Below are 15,367 nucleotides of genomic sequence, written 5' to 3'. Positions count from 1 at the left end.
GGCACAGGTTGCCCAGAGAAGCTGTGGCTGCCCCATCTCTGGCGGTGTCCAAGTCCAGATCGGATATTGCTTGGAGCAACCTGGGCTGGTGGAAGGTGTCCCTGCCCGCAGCAGGGGCTGGGACCGGACAGTGTTTAGGACCCCTCCCACCCCAAATATTCCGGGATTCAGTGACTCCCCTCTCCCCGCCCCGGCCCCGGGCGGGGCGGTCGCAGCGCGGGGCGGTCCCGCCTCCTCCTCCTCCCGCCCCGCTCCGTCAGCGCGGCCGCCCCGCCCGCTGACCCCGCGGGCCGGACCCCCCGAGGCCGGGCCGGCCCGGGAGCCCCCCCGGCCATGCAGCCCCGCGCCCCCGGCCCCGCCGAGCCCCGCCGGGTCCCGCCGGGCCGCAGCCGGGCGCGCTCCCGGGGCGCGGCGCTGCTGCCCTCCATGCTGATGTTCGGCGTCATCCTGGCCTCCAGCGGGCTGCTCCTCATGATCCAGCGCGGCATCCTCGCACAGGTCGGGCCGCCGCCGCCGCACCCGCCCGCGGGGCCGCCGTCCCGCCGGGAGCCGCCCGCGGGGCCGGGGCTGGAGCTGGAGGTGCTGCGGGACACCCGGAACCGCACGATCCGCGCGCTGTGCGGGCAGCGCTCCATGCCCCGCACCGTGTGGGACCTGCCGGCCGGGCAGCGCCGCACCCTGCTCCGGCACCTCCTGGTCAGCGACAAGTACCGCTTCCTCTACTGCTACGTGCCCAAGGTGGCCTGCTCCAACTGGAAGCGCATCCTGAAGGTGCTGGACGGGGCGCTGGAGAGCGTGGACGTGCAGGGGAAGATGGACCACAAGAGCGACCTGGTGTTCCTGGGGGACATGAAGCCCGAGGAGATCAGCTACCGCCTGAAGCACTACTACAAGTTCCTCTTCGTGCGGAACCCCATGGAGAGGCTGCTCTCGGCCTACCGGAACAAGTTTGGGGAGATCAAGGAGTACCAGCAGAAGTACGGCGTGGAGATCGTCCGGAGGTACCGCAAGAACGGCGGCAACTCGGCGGGCGACGATGTGACCTTCTCCGAGTTCCTCCGGTACCTGCTGGACGAGGACGTGGAGCGGATGAACGAGCACTGGATGCCCATCTACAACCTGTGCCAGCCCTGCGCCGTCAGGTACGACTTCATCGGCTCCTACGAGCGGCTGCGCGACGACGCCGACCACGTCCTGGAGCGCATCCAGGCGCCCTCCTTCATCCGCTTCCCGGAGCGCCAGGCCTGGTACAAGCCCGTCACGGCCCAGACGCTCCACTACTACCTGTGCAACACCCAGCGCCGGCTCATCAAGGAGCTCCTCCCAAAGTACATCCTGGACTTCTCCCTCTTCGCCTACCCCCTCCCCAACATCACCAGCGAGTTCTGCAGGCAGTGATTCCGGTGGGAATCCCGCCTCGGCTGCAAGGATTTGCTGGCACAGCCGTTGCCGCTGTGTGAAACGCGCTCTTCTATGCATTGTTTCCCAATTTTATACTTTGCAAACCCTGTTTTATATGAAATATTCTATATTGCCTTTGCTATTTAGGATACTTTTTGTACGGCTCTGACTCTCCCATGTACATTTGCCGCTGACTCGAGCACAGTAGCTTTTGTATCTCTTTATCTTGCTCCAAATCCTTTTTTTTTAATGGCACAACGTGGAAAACGCGCGTAAGGAACCTGAGAAATTCATATATTTTAAGTATTCTTTCCTCCTTTCCCATGTTTTATATGGAATGGTGTGTGGTTGAGTCGAAATCATACCATGGCAGTTGATGCACTAAAAATCAGCGCTGTTAAACTGGTCCTGGCTCAGACAGCAGATGGGGTTTGGGTATAAGTAGGAAAAAAAAAAAGGTTATTTTATAAACCAGGCCCCATTTATCCTTTGTTTTCTCATTGTAGATGGTGCTTAAATGAGGCTGGTCTTTTTTTTTTTCTGTGTCAGTAGTACCTCTGGGTTTTATTATTATTATTTTTATTATTGATAATTATTATTATTTACCATCAAAATATAACTAGGGATAGGATAATACTCCTTTTCTGTGTGATTTTAAGGTTTGAAAGTACAACTGTTTAACCAGCATCACGTATCAGATGCAATCTCAAACCATGACACTCTGCTCTTCCCTTTGAATTAAAGCAATACAGACTTGGGATAAGACCAAACCCCATCCTGGTCCTTAGGATGGAAACCAAATCCCACGGGCATCATGCCAGCTCACAGCCTCGTGGGCCCTGCGTGGAAACTACCGTGGAAAAATCCTTTCCCCGGCCGTGTTTGAAACAATGGCATTTTGGGGATTAGTTCTCCTTCCTTTTATAGCTGTGCACACCCTTTTTGTAGCTCTTGTATTTAATTATGGCTCTGAAATTGTACAAGTTCGGGAGATAACACGGGATGTTGTTCCTGGGAGGCCGTGTCCTCGTTTCTAATAAAGTTTTTATATGAATTACCCTGTGAGTGCCTTTCCTTGGGATTATTTGTGTTCTTGGAGAGGCCTCTGCCCCTCGTGGAGGTGTGATGGATTGGCTATTGCTGTTGGGATTAATTAGTGTTTTAATTGCCAGAGCAGCAGTAACAAATGGAGAAGGGACACATCGGAGCTGAACGCTGAGACGGGACACGGGGAAATGGGATGAAAAGCAGCCAAATGGGCTCCTCACTGCTGTGGAGTTGCTACAAAGTGGCAGGGATGGGTTATGGAGCTGGTGGCTTCCTGGGATTCACCTCTTAATTGTCCTTCCCCCTTTTTAGGGTGTTTCCTTCGGGATTTGTAAAACTGTCCGGAAGAAGGGCCTGGAGCCGTATCCAAACCCACTGTTGGATTGAGTAGCCCAGGGCAGTTTGGGCTTAGGGATTTTTCCCTTTCATAAGAGGGATCATGGCTGGGCATGAGAGCAAGGACTGCTGCATTCATGGATTTGAGCTCCTGGCTGTGTCCTGAATCCGCAGCCACCAATCCTGGACAAAAATGGGTAAGAAATTGGCTTCGCTCTCCTTGTGCAACATTCCTGTCTGTCCCCGGGGGTTTTGGTGCCTGGTGCTGGAAGAGCTGGAGATCTGTCCTGTCCTCCAGCCACAGGCACCAGATCCAGCTGGGAATCAGATTTTTTTCATAAAACAGATGCTGATGGGGGGGGGGGGTGCTGAGCTGTAATTAAACCTGACATCCAGGTCTCCCTAACTAGGAATAAGCCGGTGAGACCACTATCTGCGCTTCTGGGAAGCTGAAGGAACATTTCCTGCTTGTTTGGTGATTGGGTTTTTAATTAAATGTTTATTTCTCAGTAGTTTTCAAGGTTTATGCTGCTTGTTTGTTTATCTGCTGCAACTTCTGTTCCCTATATTAAATTTCAGTCTCTTGTCCCTTTAATCTAATTTATTTAGCACAGAAGGATTTTGCTTTTCTCTGACTCTCTCACTCGTTTTCTGGATAGCACTGGTCGCTTTTTTCTCTTTAAATAAAGCAAATGGACTCCCACCTCCTTTTACCCTCTGGTAAGGAGGATTTTAATGCAGATGGAACCTTGCAGAAGTTTGTAAGTCAGCAAAAATGAGAAATCCATCAGGTTTCCATCACTGGGGCTTCGCTTTATCCGTGGCCAATGGCACAATTCCCCAAGGAAGCTTTGGACAAGCAGGAAGAAAAGTAAAAGTCACTTCCCTCGGCAGCTGTATCATTTCTTTCCTTTGTCAGGTGTTTCTCCAGGGTAGAATAAATCAGGAGGAGATTCCACAGCTGCCAGCAGGTGCTGGAGGTGGGAGCAGGATCCAGCCATCCTCTGGAGCACAGGGTAAGAGGGGATGGCTGCGGGAGCAGGGAGGAGGGGATTCACAGCACCTCAGGTACAAACGTGGAGCCAAAGGACAATGTCTCCAGTGGATCTGCTGTGTGTAGAGATATTTTGGCATTCACAGAATCATGGAATGGTTTGGCTTGGAAGGGACCTTAGAGCTCATCAAGGTCCATCTGCTGCCATGGGTGGGTTTGACAGGACTGTGCCCCAACACACCCACGTGTGGTGGATCCCAGAGTGTCCCTGGACGGGGCTCCTTCCCCCTGTAAACCACGGAAAGGAGAAAGGCCGAGGTGAAGAGCCCCCTCCGTCGCACCCCTCGGCTTTTATCGCGGCTGTTTTGCATGTGAATGAGAACTTCCCCGCGTCCTTCTGGGGCTTGAATTGGCAAACGGGGAGTAGTTAAAAAACCTCCGCGTCTTGAGCCCCGACAAAGGATGGTTGCCATGGAAATAATGGAAGTCGCATCTCGAGCAAAATATCCCCAGGCCTAGCGCCAGCGGGAAGGAGGAGGGGACACCTGTCGGTCACGCACCTTCTGCCGGTGCCCACGTGCCTCCACGGGGTTTTCCTTGGATACCCCTATCCTTGGCAGTCGGTCCTTTGGGTTAAAAGAGAAGAAATCAGAAATGTCACGGTCGGATGGGGAGGTTCTGCAGAACCTCAGCTGCTCCCCCTGCAGCGCTGGTGGCACCAAGTTCAGCAGGGCTGCCCCACGTTTGGGATCCCAAAGGACATCTGTAGCGGGGTTGGGAACCAAAGCTGGAATCCTGTCTCAGGTGACAGGCAGGAGTCTCCTGCCTTGGTTATATCCAACCTCTTCTCCGTGTCAGGGCGTTTTCCAAGTCTGTTTTTTCCATTTGCCTATAAAGCAATGGTGGCTTCCTTTTCTTTGGGGGAAAAAACACTTTTGGATTTAAACTCACCAAAAGCTTTTCCTTTGCAGACCCAGAATTATAAACTGCATCTTCTGTTGCTTTTAGCAAATCTTAGCGTGATTTCCAGGCAAGAAACTTGAGGAATTTGCTTTATACCTCCTCAAAGTGCTAATGGGAGCCACGGAATCCTTGCTGAGTTACGAGAGGGACTAAAATAAATCCCCATCAGGGTTTATCCTCGCTGAGCTCTGCAGTGAGGCCCGGGATCAGCATGGGAACTGCATCTTTCCATGGCTCTGGTGAGTGCTATTTGCTGGTGGGAGCTTGGAATGGGGAACAACAGGGCACTTTGGGGCTTAAAAACATCCTTCTGCACTCCTGGAAGCACCGAGGGCTTGGAAAAAGCTGCCAGCAATCCTGTTTATTGGGGAGCATCAGGTGAGGAGGAAAACAGGGGTGTGGGAACCAGCAGAAACACGCAGGTGCCTGAGGAAACCCCTGCTGAGGGACTTTTAAGGTGCCCGAGTGAGGAGTAAAGGATAAAGAGTGTGGCTGGGCAAGGGCTCGGATCTCCTGCTGGCAAAGGGGTGGAATTGTGGCAATCCAGGCCCGTTTCTAACCCAGGAAAGGGCTGGGCAGGGGGAAACAGCAAAGGCTTGAGATTTAAAATGTAAAACCACAACAAATACATATAAATATCTGGATCCCTACGCTGTTTACTCATCCCACACCCCCGTCCCACTGCCTGATCATTAGCAAGTCCAAGTGGAGCTGGTGAGAGCCCAGGGAGCCCGACTTTGGGGAGAATCCCAGAGTGATCTGGGTGGGAAAGGACCTTAAAAATCATCCAGTTCCACCCCCTGCCATGGGCAGGGGCACCTTCCACTAGCCCAGGTTGCTCCAAGCCCCATCCAGAATCAAGTTGTTCTGTGGGATTGAGGGAGGCATTCTAGGGCTGGGGGTGTTTTGAGGCTGGGGGATTGGAAGGAACCGAGCAGCAGCCGCTGGGGATGAGGAGCTGGAGATGCTCAGCTGGAGATGCTCTGGGTGGCCACAAAAACATCTGGTTTGTGGCAGAGTCCTGTTGGGAAAGCAGGACTGGGGACTCTTCCCTGCTGAGTGCTCACAAAGAGCTCCTTGGAGCCAGGACTGGCTCCGGCAGCAAATTCCCGGCACTGACAGGATGGAGCTGCAAAGGCACAAAGTCTCTGCACGGCCCCATCCCAGGCTGTCACATCCCTCCATTCCCTGCTCCAGGCTGGGATGCTCCTGCACAGCCCATCCCTGCCCACCCCTCTGCTCTCCCAGGGCTCGGATCCGCCTGGTTTCACGGTGTTTAACACAACCTCATCCCCTCCCCTTGGCTCCAAATTCCAAACCTGCTCTGCCAGAGCGTTATTTTTCCGGGGGGGTGGAGCTCTGCCAGCTGCTCCCTCCCATCCACAGGCAGCCCCGGAGGGCTCGGCAGAATTCCCCATCCCACAGGGGCTGCCGGCAGGAAGCAATCTGGCAGACAACATGTTAAGAGGAGACTGATGTCTCGGAGCCACTGAACCATTTAATTGCCAATAAACACAGCCCACACGTAAATAATTATAGAGACCCAGGAAGGTGGAAGGAAGGAGCTGCCAGCCTGGAAACGCCCCGTGGCAAAGAGAGAAATTAAGATTTCCTGTTAATACAGGAGGGATGAGCATCAGTAAACCTGCCTGGATATCTCCAGGCATTACTCTGGGCTTGGGGTGGCCTGGGAGGTGACAGTCCCTGCTGCAGTGAGAAGGACCAGGCTGTGCCCTGGGCTGAGTTTGAAGGTAAATCTTAAAAATTCATGTTTGCTTCTCCAAGCTCTTGTTGCCAGCCAGTGGGATTATTGCAATGCCTTTTTTTGCTGTGTTTTTGGGATAAGGAGCTGCAAGGATCCTAGTCCAGAACTTTGGAGCTTTATCAGCATCACACAGAGGCTCAGCAATGGAGCCCTGGTAAAACCTGCAGGGGCCTTTCATCCCCCTGCCAGGGCAGCCCATCCCATTCACTCCTTGCCATGGGCAGGGACACCTTCCTCTAGCCCAGGTTGCTCCAAGCCCCGTCCAACCTGGCCTTGGACACTTCCAGGGATGGGGCAGCCACAGCTTCTCTGGGCAACCTGTGCCAGGGCTTCCCCACCCTCACAGGGAAGGATTTCTTCCCAATATCCCATCTAACCCTGCCCTCTGGCAGAGGGAAGCCATTCCCCCTTGTCCTGTCACTCCAAGCCCTTGTCCAAAGTCCCTCTGCAGCTCTCTTGGAGCCCCTTTAGGGACAGGAAAGGGCTCTAAGGTCTGTCTGGAGTTCCAGGCATCCCCACCACTACGTTTCACCCCCTGAGGTTGCCCTGGTTCCATTCCTGCTTCCTGGAGCAGGAGAGGTGTCACCAGGCGGAGCCCCCCACTGCCACCGCCGAGGGAGCCGACTCGGTCCAGCAATTTGGCTTTTCCCAGGGGTTGATGGGTTCCTATGGCAACCAGGAGCCGCTCGGCAGCACTTCCCTCCGCGGCAATCACAGCGCTCGCCTCCTTTATGGAATTAGCGCCCGGCGCCCGCACGCTGCGCGTGGCCTCGGCCTAATTACCCTAATCAGAGCCAGGAGACGGGCTGGAGTGATCTGGGGGTGCAAACAGCCACCCACCACCCCCTGCCTGGGACCCTGCTGTGGTGGGACCCTGTAGGGGGTTCTGGAGCATCACCCCGAGGTCTTTGCTGCCAGGGGATGTGAGATGACCCCGTCCCTGCTGCAGGAAATGTCTGGGTTCTCCCTCATCGCTCCCTAAACTGGATATTAATACACAGTAAAAGTGATGCTTTGGGTGTGGGATTTTTGGGGTGTCTCCCAGCCCTGCTCCATCCTTGGCCTGCGGGAGAGCCCCGGGCGGTTGCACCGAGCTGGGATGTGGCTGTAGGTTTTTGGGACTGGCACAAAGCACCTCATCACCAGCTCGGGGACAATGTTGAATTAAGTCTGGCAAGTGCCAGATTTGTCCCTGAGCGAGGACACAGTGACCATGGCGTGTGATTAAGGAGCTTCTCGGCATCGGCTGCGGGAGCGGGATGACGGATAAAACTGATGGATGAGAAGTAAACTGGGCTTTAGGTAATCTTGGTTCGTTTGCTGCAGCGGGAGCCTGCCACGCTTACAGAAATTAAAATGTGAGTGCTCCGGAGCATCTCACGGCGAGCGGAGGCAGCGGGGGAATACGGGATGAGTCGGAAGCGGGCGCGTCCATAAATCAGCTGCGGCGCTTTCAATAATTCACCACTGCTGAAGGACCCAGCGGTTTACAGAGAGGTGACTTCCATGGGGAGGGGTTCAGTCTGTCTGATCCCATGGGATCCAGCCCCAGAGTGTCCAAGGCTGGGTTGGACGGGGCTTGGAGCAGCCTGGGATAGTGGAAGGTGTCCCTGCCCATGGCAGGGGGTGGGACTGGATGAGCTTTAAAGCCTCTTTCAATTCAAACCAATTCCAGGATCATTACTGGGGCCTGAGCTGTAGCAACTGTGTTTTTAGCCAAAATAAGTGAAAATAAGCCTAATTTACTCATGTACATGTTGCAAATCTGCCTCTTTAGCTGGAGCCAAGGCCCAGGAAGAAAGAGTTGTGCACAGCTGGGCACAGCCCATGGAATCAGCTCAGAGAAATGTGAAAGGTATTTTGCAAGACCTATCAAGGAAATCAGAAGCGGTGGCTTGGGTTGGAATATTATTCTTAATAAACCAGGAAATAACAGTAATGAGACAAAATGAACCAACATTTTCTAAGCATTTTCCAGCTCCACAAACAAAATCTGCCCGACAATCCCGGCTCAGCCAAGGAGCTCCTCTGTTCTTGCTGTTTTGTCATCACTCATGACATCCAGACAGAACAAACACAGTGAGGGGAGGGGGAAGGCTAAAACCAGTGGAAAATTACCAGGCTAATTTTGTTTGCTGTGCTTGATTAGGAGACAAAGGAGGAAATTTCCAAGAATACACATGGAAGCAGCGTTGATCCTTGCTCATCACGATGCATTCTGCAGCGCTGGGACAAAGGGCCTCATCATCTGCAGCTGTGGGAGAAACCTGGATGGGGATCAAGTAATGGGAATAATACCTTGCATGTAGGTAAGCTCTTTCAAATAATAATCTCTTGAGTGCTTTTGAAAGAACAGCACCGTAATAAATTACATTATCTGCCCCTTAGAGCTGTAGACATCTAAACAGGCTGAGCCTAAATGGCCCAGGTGCTTCCTGCTGTTAAATCCCACTGTTGGTCTCCAGTATTTTCCCTTTTGGAGGTTTCTGATGAGGAAAACCCCACTGGCAGGGTCATTACACTGAGGGAAGTTTTCCAACTTTCTAAACAGCCCAAGGCAGAGAGAGATTAGAAATGAGGAGGTTTGGGGAGGAGGTGTGGTTGTTCTTCCATGCCAGGTGCTAAGACACAGAATCATGGAATCTTGGAAAGGTTTGGGTTGCAAGGGACCCAAAAGCTCATCTCATTCCAGTCCCCTGCCATGGGCAGGGACACCTTCCACTATCCCAGGTTGCTCCAAGCCCGATCCAGCATGGCCTTGAACACTTCCAGGGATGGGGCAGCCACAGCTTCTCTGGGCAAACCTGTGCCAGGGCCTCAGCACCCTCACAGGGAAGGATTTCTTCCCAATAACCCATCTAACCCTGTCCTCATTCAGTTTAAAGATCCCTGCCCAAAGCTGATGCTGGGGGTTGTCATTCAGGAAGGTGGTCCTTGGAGGTGCCCTCACACAACTCAGGGAAGTGTCAGCATCCTGGGCTCCTGAGTGTGAGGAAGAAGCCACCGAGTCACCAGAGGTAGGAGGGTGGTTGGAGGGTGGGCACGGGGGACAAAAACAAACAGGGAGGCTGAAGTCATATCTGGGCTATTGAAATCACTAATTATAATCAATCTAGGGAGGATTGTGTGAGCAAAAAGCAGATGGAGATCCACCTAAATGCAGCATTCCCAGTTTCCAAGTCAATGACAACTCCAAACAGATGATCTTGGATGTTCCTGGGCTGTGTCCTGGCAGGTGGGAGAGCTACAGACACCAAATGCCAGTAGAAAAGAGGATCGTAGAATTATGGAATTGTTTAGTTGGGAAAAGACCTTTAAGATCACAGAGTCCATTCATTATTAACCATTTTTCAACCAACAAGAGAGTTTGTGAGGAGGAAAAGTGCTCAGGCAGAATATTGGGCAAAACTATTAATAACTGAGGATGATTTAACAGAAATATCCCCTTTATACCCACAGGTTCCTGGTAGAAAACCTCCCAGCAAGGAAAGCTCTGCAGAATCAGCCTTCAAGCATGTTTTTCTCCCCAGTTTATCTAATTAATTTACTTCCATTAAGAAAACAAACGCTGCTCTCCTTTATGTATCCGGTTTCTGTGAGTCGGAGACGGCGGCTCCGGGATTTCTGGGTTTATTCTCAGAAGTCACTCAGCTTTTAATCCACCCCCCCAAAACAGTGTTTTCCCTTTTCCTGCAGGGTAATTTGGGGAATGAGCAAAACATCTCAGCAGGGGGACCTGAGGGTGGGGATTTGCTCTCCCGGTGCTCAGTAACTGCAAATTCCAGTCTAGTCAGGAAACACGGAAGAGGAAACCTCATCCTCTTTGTGGATCAGTTCTCCAGGATGGATATATGGATTTTTAAATGACCCTGCAAATAAATGGTTGCAGTGATGGGGATGAGTGTGTGGGGGGGTGTTTCCTCTTTCCAAGCCACCCACCTTGTCACAAGAATGTCTCTGAGCCAGAGCTGGGAGGATAAAAAAGGGCAAGAAGAGCCATTTAGGGCAATTTAGGGGTTTTAATTAAGAGAGGTTGTGATGGGAGGAAATGAAGAGCGAAGGAATCAACACTGGTAGTGAGAGGACAAGGGAGAATGGCTTCAAACTGACAGAGGACAGGGTTAGGTGGGATATTGGGAAGAAATATCAGACAAATATGGGGACAGAGCTAAATATGTCCAAGTCAGCATCCTCCTGTGATGCGACTGACCTGCAGTCAAGGATTTCTTGGTTTTGTGGCATTCACACCAACACACACACAGACTGAACTTTTAAAGCCTTTATTACAGGAGGGACAATCAGGGCTTTGCTTGGCTCCTCTGGGATGAGCAGCCCAGCCCAGCCCCAAGGAAGATGCAGGAAGCCAAGGAGGGAGCTGCTCTGTGGGAATGGGATGGAGGTCACTGGAATCACATTGGATGCGTCCCTGTCTCCGCTGGTCACCCCACAGCAAGATCATATGGTCCTTCTAGGATCACCATGGAGGTCTCAGCAGGAAGGTGAGCGAGCAGCAGCTTGTGGATGGGCATAAGGGGAGTGGATTAGGGATCCTGTTGGGATCCAGCTGGCTGTGTCTGCCCGGGAGAGCCTGAGCTGCTCGCTGAAGCAGGAGGGATGGGCAATGCCAGGGCAGTTTCCATGCAGGGGTGAGGATGTGCTGCCTGGGGGCTTTAAAGTCCTCAGCCCCACAGAGCACAGAAGCTCATGGTAGCCAGCAGCTCCTGGGACCCCGAGCCATGGTGGCTGTTGGGGTGTTGGTGTCTGGGGGCTGTTCCCAAAGGCTTCTCCTGGGGAATCAAGAGGTTAAAACCGAGCTGGGCAGTGGGTGCAAGGAGATGCTGCTTTCTGTGTGTGCTGCTTGCATGATGGGCCTCAGAGGCACTTGAGATGCCAAGGAGCATCTGACAGGAGAACCCACCCTTAATCCAGCAGTTTCTGGGATAGAGCAGCCCAGCACTGGGTTCCCACCTCCACCACAGGAGCCTGAACATGGACATACACCACTTAAACTGCCCAGGGAGCAGAGATTGAGGCATCACCCCCAGAAAACTCATCACTTGGGATCTTTCGAGTCCTACTCGGCCGTGCAGAGCAGCGATGATTTCGGGGATGAGCCTGGCTGCATCTGCACATCTGGCTGGAGAAACTGGGATGCCCGGTCTGGTTACAGGGGTGGCTCCTCCAGGAAGCCAGGCAGGTTATGGAGTCCCCCCCGTTCCAAACCAGCCGCCTGCTGTCGGCGGCCACGTGTCCCCATCTCCACCTGCAGAACGCACGTTTCTGAGCCTCCTTTGTCCTCCCACCAATAAACCACAATTTAAAAGAATAAATGCGCAGCAATTTCACGGCTCCCCGTGCGAGCCGACCTCTTCCCACGGCACAAAGTGCCGCCTGTTGCTTAGGAACAATCTTTATCCTACAGAACGAAGACGTGCGCTCTCCAAAGAGTTTTTCAAACGCGCCCAAGGGGTGTTTGCCTTGCTCAGGCGCTGACCCACCTTCTAAATATGCCACGGGGTGAAGTCTTTGTGCTCCAGATATGGTGCTGGACACCTACTACACCCAGCCAAGATTTGGGATAGAGGGATATGCCCCATCCCCAGCCACGACATTCATCCATTGCACTGTTCCAACGAGCCAAGAAACTGCTGCTTCATCAAAACCTTTGCCTGGCTCAGGTGTTTGTTGTTGCACTGGTTTGTTGTCCCCAAAGAACAAAATATCCTTGAGCTGCTCAAGTGATGAGGACACGTTCTCCATCCCTGGAAGTGTCCAAGGCCAGGTTGGATGGGGCTTGGAGCAACCTGGGCTAGAGGAAGGTGTCCCTGTCCGTGGCAGGAGGGTTGGAATGAGAAGAGCTTTAAGGTCCCTTCTGACCCAAACCATTCCATAATTCTAGGACACAAAGCCTGTCAGTTTTGTTGCCTTTCCAGGCAGGAGAGACTTTTCTGGGAGCAGCAACAAACCAGCCCAACCAGCAGCCACCTCCCACACCCAGTGTACAGCCAAGCGCCTGCCAGGTCCAAAAGAAAACCCTCTCCCTTGAGGTCCTCCAGCTAAGATAACCTCATTTGCAAAGCCATCTTATCCGAGGCGCTGGTGGGAGCATCTGCCAGGGTGGAGCAGGTGTTGAACCGGGAAGCCTTGCAGGACACGGTGCCAGAGCTCTTCTTCTTGCGGTAGAAGTAGCTGCTGAGGTGGAACCAGAACTTGTCGTGGAGGGAGGCGTAGATGAAAGGGTTGTAGCAGGCGGAGCTCATGGCAATCAGGTGGCAAGAGACCTGGATGACGTTGACGTACCTCTTGTCCAGGATGGTGAACTCCTCGTCGATGTCCCGGATGAAGTTGACCACCTGGAGAGGGAGCCAGCAGATGGCAAAACAGACCACGGAGACGGTGAGCACCCGGAAGGTCTTCTGCTTGGTCCTGGTCCACTTGTCCTGGCAGCGATAGGCAGCGCCCGGCACATTCCTCCTGCGCAGGCGGTAGGTGATGGCACAGAAGGAGACGGACACCGCCAGCAGCGGGAGCAGGTAGGACAGGAGGAGCATCAGACACGAGTAGAGCAGCCGCTCCCTCTCCTCATGCTTCCAGAACTCCTCGCAGATGATCATGTCGTGGCCGATGGCATTGAGGTCCAGGTAGTGGGTGTGCAGCGAGGTGGGGACGGAGGCCACGATGGAGAGCAGCCAAATGCAGGCCACGAGGCACACGCAGGCCCTGCGGCCGATCCGCCTGCGGATCGGATACGCCACCACCACGTAGCGGTCGATGGCGATGGCCGTGAGGGACAGCACGGACACAAACACGGTGGCAGCCTGCAGCAGGGTGACAAAGTGGCACATGAACGCGCCGAAGAGCCACCCCCGCGCCTCGAAGGCATAGGACACGGTGAGGGGGACACAGGCCAGGCACATGACGAAGTCGGCCACCGCCAGGTTCCCGATCAGGAAGTTGGTGGTGCAGTGCAGCTTCTTGGTGAGAGCGATGAGCAGGATGAGGAAGAGGTTCCCGGTGCAGGCCACGGCCACCAGCGTGGCGTAGAGGGGGATGAAGAGCGGCTTCAGCTCCAGGAGCAGGTCCAGGCCGGTGAAGAGGGGGACTGTGCTGTTGTGCCAGGAGTCATTGGGCAGCTGAGCCATGGGAGCCCCTGTGGCCAATGCGGCTTCTCCACACCTCAAAGTCAAGCAGAGATGATCCTGTGAGCCCTGGAGGGGAGAGAAATGCATGTGGGTTGAACTTCTGGACAGAAGGAGCCGTCCCCAGCATCCAGGTCCTTCTGCACAGCCCCTGGCAGGGAGCAGAGTTGGGAAGCTGGCTGTGAAATGGTTAACCAGCCAGCCCAGATCTGCAGGGAGCTGCCAGTTTGGGGCAGCAGGACCCGGAAAGCAGCTCCGGAAGCCTCATGGAGGCAGAAATAAAAGGCAGTTCTGCATTTCTTGCTTTTCATTTACCCCAGTTAATTCCACCCCGACCCGTCAGCCTCCGCCCACCCGGCTGGGCAGGAGGGTCCTTTCTATCCCCTGCACTCCTGTGTCTCTCCCTGCCAGCCCCATTCCTCCATCTCGCTGGGTTATTTCACCCCCTTAAGTTATTTCTCCACCATCCACGGAACTTCGGCTTCTCCTGTCTTTCCCTGTAGCAGCTGGGCTGGGAGGGATGGAAGGAGGAAGGGAATGCCTGGTTCCCTGGGAACCTCCACAAACCCGCTCACAGAAGCACAGAGGGGATGCGGTCAAATATATGCCAGCAGAAAGTGTATGGAAATGAAGAATTCCCCTCCAGGACCCTTCTCTTGGACCCCACGGTGTCAAAATTAATGTTTCATTCCCCTCACTAGGATCTGAACAGTCTTTTTCCCCCCGTGGAGAGTCAAACCAGCATTAATTAAGTAACCTCTGTAATTAACCGAGGGATATTGTGGTTTTCTGCACCCCGGCTGCACAGGCAGAGCGCACGCTGTGGTATCAGCTCCGTGTCCCCGTGCCCTGCCCGGGGCGGGAACACAAAAATCATCCGGAAACTTGCAGCCGAGGAGCCAAAATGCTCATTAACTATTAGAGAATGAAAATTCTGAAGCTCGGTTGAACTCTTTAATTCTGCCTCATGCCCCCGCAGGAGCCGAACCAGCCCTTCTGTGCTTCGCCAGGGTCCCGCTCCCACTCCGGTAGAAGCTGAACCCCGCGGCTCTGTCTGGGTTTCGGGGTGGTCCCGGTCTGTCTGAGGGACCCCGCTGTCCCAGCCCCGGTCCCGGAGCGCTCTTACCTGCCGGGGGTCCGTGGTGCTCCGGGCTGGGAGCCGCCCGCTGCCCACCGCTGTTCCCGTGAGGATGAGGAGGAGCGTTCCCTTCGCGGGGTGGTTTTCACCGGGAGGCTCCGGCACCGCCGCTCTCAGCGAGATTTTTGTGTTGTTGGGGTTTTTTTGTCCTGTTTTGTCTTTTTATAGTTTTGGTTGGGTTTTTTTTCCCTCCCGCTTCCTGAGCCTTTCAGTCCCGGAGGGACAGGACGTTCCCACCCGCGGTGTCGCAGGTACTGGGGGGGACGCGCACATCCCTCCGCCCCGCATCGCGCGTGGAGCCGCATCCCGCCCCCTGGCCCGGCGGGGAGCCCCGGGAGGGGCTGCGGGGCCTCATCCAGGGCATTCCCCAGGCTGCAAAGGAGGGGAAGGCGCAGGGGGGACGGGGAGGGCGCAGGGACCGCGCGGGGCTCTCGGGGGTCGGCAGCGGCCGCCCCGTCGGGGGATCGCGGGGGCGACCGAAAAGTGGTTGTGGGGCAAGGGCAGGGTGGGCTGAGGGTAGTCCAGCCATTGGGAATTGCCCCACATGAGAACGGGAACCAGGGCTGGACACTGTTGGTCATTTT

At 54.4% G+C, this 15,367-nt stretch overlaps 2 protein-coding genes across 2 annotated transcripts; one reads left to right on the top strand and one right to left on the bottom strand.

The window, feature by feature from the left end:
- The first annotated feature begins 265 nt into the window (after positions 1-265).
- On the top strand, positions 266-2,458 carry CHST14 (carbohydrate sulfotransferase 14). Its single transcript, XM_064660015.1, has one exon. The coding sequence runs from the start codon at positions 334-336 to the stop codon at positions 1,396-1,398; it is 1,065 nt and encodes a 354-aa protein (XP_064516085.1). The 5' UTR covers positions 266-333; the 3' UTR covers positions 1,399-2,458.
- Positions 2,459-10,770: 8,312 nt separating this feature from the next.
- LOC135416698 (prolactin-releasing peptide receptor-like) lies at positions 10,771-13,648 on the bottom strand. The gene has a single exon (XM_064660014.1). The coding sequence runs from the start codon at positions 13,646-13,648 to the stop codon at positions 12,563-12,565; it is 1,086 nt and encodes a 361-aa protein (XP_064516084.1). The 3' UTR covers positions 10,771-12,562.
- Between the last annotated feature and the right edge of the window lie 1,719 nt (positions 13,649-15,367).

The sequence above is a fragment of the Pseudopipra pipra genome, chromosome 6 (genome assembly GCF_036250125.1).
Source record: "Pseudopipra pipra isolate bDixPip1 chromosome 6, bDixPip1.hap1, whole genome shotgun sequence".
NCBI lineage: Eukaryota > Metazoa > Chordata > Aves > Passeriformes > Pipridae > Pseudopipra > Pseudopipra pipra.
Note: the sequence above shows the minus strand (reverse complement) of the source record. Positions and strands in the feature narration are given on the sequence as shown.